This window comes from Engraulis encrasicolus, chromosome 4, assembly GCF_034702125.1.
Source record: "Engraulis encrasicolus isolate BLACKSEA-1 chromosome 4, IST_EnEncr_1.0, whole genome shotgun sequence".
Lineage (NCBI taxonomy): Eukaryota > Metazoa > Chordata > Actinopteri > Clupeiformes > Engraulidae > Engraulis > Engraulis encrasicolus.
Window position 1 is genome coordinate 46,866,703 of NC_085860.1, and position 7,500 is coordinate 46,874,202.

The following is a 7,500-nucleotide window of genomic DNA, read 5'->3' on the forward strand; positions in this document are numbered from 1 at the left end:
AATAAATACACGGCCGTCAAAACATAACCTTCTGGCGAAGGTAATAATGTGTTATGACCAGGGAAGCCGACAGGAGGGGGCAAAGGGGTCAGTTGCCCCAGGCCCAGGGAGAAGGATGGCACAGAATTTGATTCTCATATCATTGCATGTATTGAGCGAGGGGGCCCTTTCAGATGTCTTTGTCTCGGGCCCAGCCAAAGCTGTCAGCGACCCTGGTTATGACAGAAGCAATATTCTACTATCTTTTTCATGAGAAGGCAGTTGACAAAAAATAGTTTGAACTCGATTTTATGACATTTGATATCATTTGACACAGCAATATTGATATCGCCATATAGCCTGAATTCGATATATTGCACAGGCCTGAGGTTAGCTCCATAATAAAGCAGTCTTATGCTGATCACATGTCCTGCTGAAGTAGGGCTCCCTAAGAAAGCAGCCATAGATCAGATCACAGCTGAATGTTAAACGGCAATTATGTGAGTCAGACTTTTATCATGACAAGCAGCTCCAAGCTCCCTACCTTTCCATTCTCTGTGGCACGGGAGTGTGCGCGTGTGTGCGCGCGCGTGTGTGTGTGTGTGTGTGTGTGTGTGTCTGTCTGTCTGTCTGTCTGTCTGTCTGTCTGTCTGTCTGTCTTTGTGTGTGGGGGTGGGGGGGGGGGGGGGGGGGGTTGTAGAGTTGTTTGTGTGTGTGTGTGTGTGTGTGGTTCGTGTGTCTGTGTGTGCTTGTGTCTGTGTGTGCTGATGTGTGTATGGTCCATATGTGGGTATGACACCCACCAAAGACTGCTAAGTCAATGGCTGAGCGTAGCCGGGCCTAATAGGAGAGTATCTCGGCATGCTAAACCACACGACTGCTTTTTCCATCTCAGACAAAAGCCCGGCTCAGCCCCAGCACTGTGCAGTGAAGGGCCAGGGTTCAGAATTCATTTCAAGAGCAACTTTTTCCCCTCCTCCTCCTGAAAATACATTTTTATGGATGTGGTTAGTGGGGTTTTGCGTCTGCAGGCCTGGAGAGGATGTTAACTCGGGGATGTGACCCCAGCAGGAATGCACACAGACGCTCCACAAAAGGCTGCATGTATGTCGTGTCAAACCGCACTTTAAAATATGCACATTCCCCCTGCAGGACAGATTTTCCATCAAAACATCATAATGCCACAGTCATCGCAGCAGGGCCTGATTTGTGCAGTACTGTGCAGTGCAGTGCAGTGCAGTGCTGCGCTGTGCTGCGCTGCGCTCCTCTCCTCTCCTCTCCTCTCCTCTCCTCTCCTCTCCTCTCCTATCTTCTCCTCTCCTCTCCTCTCCTCACTTCTCTTCTCTTCTCTTCCCCTCTCCTCCCCTCTCCTCTCCTCAACTCTTAGTAAGGCCATCCAGGTCATCATCTGAATAGAAGGCATTGTTTACTTTACGATTTTTCTCGATTGCTTACACACAATTTTCGGAATCAGTTCTCGAATTCTCAAAACTCTACACACAAATCTCCGAACCTCACACACAACGGGCAAAACTCCACACTACCTCTGATGCATGCAATGCATGTCTTGTCTCAAAACAGTGTACTCTCTTCTAAAAAGGTAATTTTGTTCTCAAATGACACACACAAACAGTCATTTTAATACACTCTTATGTGAACCCTTGAACACTAATATGCACATGGTAAAACTCATATACTCAACTTGACACACAGTAGAAACTTATTTACTAAAGAGGGTATTTTTATGTAATAAAATACTGAAATATTGTTTTTAGAATCAGAGTACACTGATGTGTGGCAAAAAATATATTTTACATAATTTCCTGACATTTTAAAACAATTGCACTAATTTATTGTAAAATATTGGGTAACCACATGAAAGTGATCTCCTGTATAATGTATTTTGGAGTTCAAAAACTAAACAAATGTGTTTTCTCACTGCATCCACTCATTTTTTCATCAATATCACATAATAATAATAATAATAATAAATTTTATTTTTGAGCGCCTTTCAAAATACCCAAGGACACTTTACAATCAAAACAAATACATAACAGTAGGGAAAGTACAACAAAGCTTCAGTGAATTAACAATAGGAGAGTAATTAAAATGCAAAAATAAAATAGAAATAAAAGTACAATAAAAATAAATGTTTTCAAATAAGAAAAAGAAGTAGAATGCATTTGAAAATAAAACAAAATGAGGGGAAAAATAATAATATGTAAAATAAAAATAAACTGATAATTAAAATAAAGTGGAAGTGCCTGTCAATGAAATGGGAAAGCAGAGGTGAAAAGGTGTGTCTTCAGCTTGGATTTAAAAGTAGACAATGTTGAACACTGACGAAGTGACAGTGGGAGTGAGTTCCAAAGTTTGGGGCCAACAACACTAAATGCCCTGTCGCCCATGGTGCGCAGGTGTGTGGAGGGAACTGTAAGGAGGAGTGAGTCAGTGGAGCGTAGTGTGCGGGTGGGATTGTATGGGGTGAGGAGACTTGTGATGTAGGAGGGTGCAAGGTTGTGCTGGGTCTTGTATACGAGGAGGAGAATTTTGAAATGGATACGTGAATGGATAGGAAGCCAGTGTAATTGATAGAGGATAGGGGTAATGTGATGCCAGGGTCTGGTGTGTGTAAGTAGTCTAGCTGCTGAGTTCTGAATGTATTGTAGACGGTTAATCAATTTAGTAGGGAAACCAGTGAGTAGGGAATTGCAATAATCTAATCTGGAGGTTACGAAAGCGTGAATGAGGGTCTCAGCAGAGGTAGGGGTAAGAGAAGGGCGAAGTCTGGAGATGGTTTTAAGGTGGAAAAACACAGTTTTGGTGAGGTGTTTAATATGGGATTCAAAGGAGAGCGAAGAGTCGATGATGACGCCCAGATTTTTTACTTCAGCGGAAGTGGAGGTAAAATAGTCAGGGATAGAGAACTGAGAAAGGTTTATCTTTTTAAGTAATGATGGGGTGGCGATGATGATGGCTTCGGTTTTGTTTTGATTAAGTTTAAGAAAATTTTGGGTCATCCAATTACTAATTTCATTTAGGCAGGTTGTTAAGTTAGCGAGGGGGAGTGGATGGGAGGGTTTAGTGTGAATGTAGATTTGGGTGTCATCTGCATAACAATGAAAATTTAGGCCATGTTTTCGGAGAATGTTACCAAGGGGAAGAATATAAATGATGAAGAGTAGGGGGCCTAGAACTGAGCCTTGTGGAACATCATGTGTGAGAAGTGAATTTGGAAACCGGAATTCACCGATAGAGACAAACTGCTCTCTTCCAGTTAGATAGGACCTAAACCAGGAGAGTGCAGTACCAGTGATGCCCAATAGGGTTTCCAGCCTTGTGAGAAGGACGTTGTGGCAGACTGTGTCAAAAGCAGCTGTTAAATCAAGTAGCAGGAGGATACTGAAATGGCCTGAATCCGCAGCTAACAAAAGGTCATTTACGACCTTGACTAGTGCAGTTTCAGTGCTATGCTTAGCCCTGAACCCAGACTGCAGTTCCTCCCATAGGCTAAATGATGTCATGTGTTCTTGAAGCTGTAAGGCCACAGTACGCTCTAGCAGCTTGGAGATGAAGGGAAGGTTTGAGATGGGACGGTAAAATTCCTGGTTGTCACATGCAATGTGTGTCCTTATGGGGTGATGATTTCAGATTGTAAACCGGTATGAAGAGAGTTTGCCCATGTGATGAGGAAGTGAACATATTATGGCAGTTGATTTTAGTGTTTTGAATGACAGTGTGTTCAATGCGACAACCAGGAATTTTCTTCATGAAAATTGTGTGTAATCCAGATAATTGTGTGTAGTGGTTTGAAACGAGTGTGTTTTAAAACTGAAATGTGAGTGTAAAGAAGGAATTGTGCTTAGTGTTCAGTGACATTGATTAGGGGAGTTGGGAAATGGATGAGATGTTTCCAAAATTGTGTGTGAAGTACCAGAAATTGTGTGGAAGCATTCGAGAAAAACTGAACAGTAAGAAAAAGTGTACAGTAGACTGAAAACTCTCAAAATATGTGTCCATGCTGTATGTGTAGGTATTGCAGCTATGCTACATGTATGGGACACCCCAGGCCAATGTTTATTTATTGTATCTACGTATGTGGATACGATACATTTAATACTATTTTACATGTGTGAAATATTAGTGTCTGTCCAGTATTGTGCCTATGCTATTACACCAGTCCAGGCTGTACATATTGGGTCTCTTTTATGCATGGGATGTCTCGGTCTCATTTCTCTCGCTGCCATCCTTGTTCCATCGTGAAACCCTGAACCTGATGGTCTCTCTCCTTCATCTTTGTCTCTCTCTCTCTCTCTCTCTCTCTCTCTCTCTCTCTCTCTCTCTCTCTCTCTCTCTCTCTCTCTCTCTCTCTCTCTCTCTCTGTAAACCTTAAAGTGGTAGTTCGCTATTTTAGACATTAAGCCTTGTTTGTGTGACTTCTGGGGTGAAGTAGAGATGTTCTCATCACAATTTTGACATTTGGTGCTGAACGGAGCATTTGAGTATTCAAGACTGCAGCCCCCCCACCTTTACATTGACTCCAATGAAGCACTCAAGCAATCGATCATAAAATGGCATTAAACTTTCGTTTGCAGAGACATGAAACTCACCGAGTGGTCAGAGGTGGACAGCGATACGTTGGCTCGAAAATCACCCCGAAATACGCTTCCAGAGAAGATATATTCATTATTGTCCGTCTTCATTGATTGTATTGGTTTGACTAGTATTACTCCGCGCGACCGGAAATGGGGGTGCGTTTGTTTACGTTACTATCTATGGTTTGTATGCAAGCTGTAGTTTTTGTAGCCAGTCCCGCTCAAAGATAGCCGTTCTACCTCGCTCCTTGATGTCTACATAAACAACACACTATCGCTACCTACTGGCTGGATGTCTACTGCTATTCAATGGCGTCTGGGGAAAAATAGGTCCGCCAAATGCTAAACAACAGTTAGAAGGCATATTTCGCTGCAATTTTCGGGTCAATTTATTGCTGTCTACCACTGACCACACGGTGAGTTCCATGTCTTCTCAAACAAAAGTTTAATGCCATTTTATAATCGATTGCTTGAGTGCTCTATTGGAGTCAATGTAAAGGTGGGGGGGCTGCAGTCTTGGATACCCAAATGCTCCGTTCAGCACCAAATGTCAAAATTGTGATGAGAACATCTCTACTTCACCCCAGAAGTCACACAAACAGGGCTTAATGTCTAAAATAGCGAACTACCACTTCAATTTCCTTCTGGCTTCCTTCCTTACTGTACTCTACTATCTTGTTCCATCTTCAGGCCCTGAACTTGACCCAGTTCTCTCTCTCTCTGTGTGTAATGTTCCATCATGGACCCTGAATTTGACTGGATTCTCTCTCTCTCTCTCTCTCTCTCTCTCTCTCTCTCTGTAATGTTGGATCATAGGCCCTGAACCTGACACGGTTCTACGTGTCGAGGCATCAGGACCTGGTGGTTCCGCTGCTGCTGCGTTTTGCAGAGGAGTGGCGAGAGGGGGGAGACCCCATCTACCGACCGCTCTGGTGGGCCAGCCCCGACGACTCCATGACCTTCACCATCGACGATCAGTTCCTCATAGGAGACGAGGTGATCTTTCACATCTGTACCTTTATGCCAGTTATTTTCCACAATGGGGTCGGGACTCCATTTGGGGTCGCCTGGAATTCAAATGGGGTCGCCTGAAATGTCTGAAAGTGTGTGAAAAAAAAATAGTGATGAATTGATATAACATAGGCCTAACAATTCAATATTCTTTTTGAAACACCATTTTCAATCTCTATAGACTGTCATAAATATAGGTTTAATTCCCTACAACTTATGTATCTCAGTCATGTTTTAATTTTTGACGTGACAAAAATGTGTATGGAGTCCCCAGAAATTTGGGATGTCAAAATGGGGTCCCATAGCAAAAAAGGTTGGTACGCCTTTATCGGGAGGGAGGGAGCCAACAGGAAGGGATGAAGGGGTCACTTGTCCCGGGCTCATTACATTGTATTGGGCAGGGCTACCTTTTAGATTACTTTATTACATTACATGTGCCAGTTTGGTGAAATGTAATTTGGCTGTAAAATAATAGTAATGCTTTTGTGTGTGTGTATGCCCGTCAGGTTCTTGTTGCCCCGGTGACAGAGAAGGGGGCACGGCAGAGGGACGTGTACCTGCCAGGCGAGGGGTGGCAGTGGCAGGATGCGGGATCATTTCAGGTGTACGAGGGAGGGACGATGCTGTACGACTACCGAGTAGCACTGGACGAGGTGGCCATCTTCATACGCAGGAGATCCTGAGGCACGGCACTCCCATAGACGCACCGACTGCTCCCATCACTGCCGTAGTTCCTTGGTTCCTTAGTTCCTAAGGCACTCCACTCTTATCGTTGCCTTAGGTCCTTAGTTCCTGCGGCCCACACACCATTACTCCTATCGCCTCCTTGGTTTCTGGGGGTGTTCTCGAATCGTTGCCTTGGATCCTTACTTCCTGAAGTGGATGCACCATACTCACATCACTTCTGTAGTTCCTAATTTTCTGAGGCACCCTACTCCCATCACTGCCTCAGTCCCTGAGGCCAACTCACCGTACTCAGATCGCTACCTTTTTTAAAACACAAATCATCGTGCTGATCTTAAGTTGCACTTTCCTCAAAGACCAGTACCCTCATCTCAAGACGAGATCTCAAGACTTTATTTGAAAATCATTTTTATATTTGCACTTTACAAAAGAAGAGATTTTTTTTCTCTTTTCCTCTCATGGTTGTCGTGTCTCTGATCACCGCTTAGTGTTCTTCTTTGTCCATACGCCTCTCCTCTTCTTATGTTGTCCCCTCTGTGTCAAGAGTTCTGTGTGTTTACATTTGATTAATTTTTACAGGCTTTTAAAAAGTTCTTTTTTTTCCTGATCACATATGATGGAGTCCAGAATAGCCCTTTATTATGTGCTTAAGAACACTATGAATCTCTGAAGACCAAACGCCAAACACTTCAAAGACTACATGCTACATCGTCTCTGCTGAGAGCGAGCCTTCGGGAGCCGGTCAGGGGGTCGGGAGCGAGCCCTGACGTCACGATAAGAATCCTGGCCAACGCTCGGATTCGTCCTCCTGACTGGCTGAAGGCTTCTTACTTGAACTCTGACGGCCGTTGTGCCAATGTTAAAAGTGTACCTCACTCTAAGGGCTGCATCGCCTTCTTTGTGAAATCTGTTATTATTATTTTTTCTGTCAACAATCACCACTGTCCATAAGAACCGCTGCCTGAAAAGCACTTATTGTACAAATGATAATGAATGATGATGTAATGCCATGTGCCTCTATAAGGAATAGGCGTGGAGAGCTGGAATAGCATGGTACTGTAGTCCGCTTGCTCAATAGAAATCTGCCAGAGGTACAGTACACTACTCTCAAGGCTGCCTGAGCTGAGTCAGTTTGCTTTCATAGCTTATTTTATCGTACAAGCTACCATGTAGCTGGACATGTCAAACTGGTACCATCTGTTCTATTCAGATTTACTGTGTCCGTTTCCCA

At 43.7% G+C, this 7,500-nt stretch overlaps 1 protein-coding gene across 1 annotated transcript in view; it reads left to right on the top strand.

The window, feature by feature from the left end:
• The window catches only part of si:ch211-236l14.4 (SITS-binding protein), a 67,705-nt gene that overhangs the window by 58,775 nt on the left and 1,430 nt on the right, over positions 1-7,500 (top strand). Inside the window, exons 9-10 of the mRNA XM_063197531.1 lie at positions 5,391-5,570; positions 6,092-7,500. The exon at positions 6,092-7,500 is cut by the window's right edge and continues 1,430 nt beyond it. Coding sequence (XP_063053601.1) covers positions 5,391-5,570; positions 6,092-6,268 — 357 coding nt within the window. The 3' untranslated portion in view covers positions 6,269-7,500. The remainder of the gene's footprint in view (positions 1-5,390; positions 5,571-6,091) is intronic.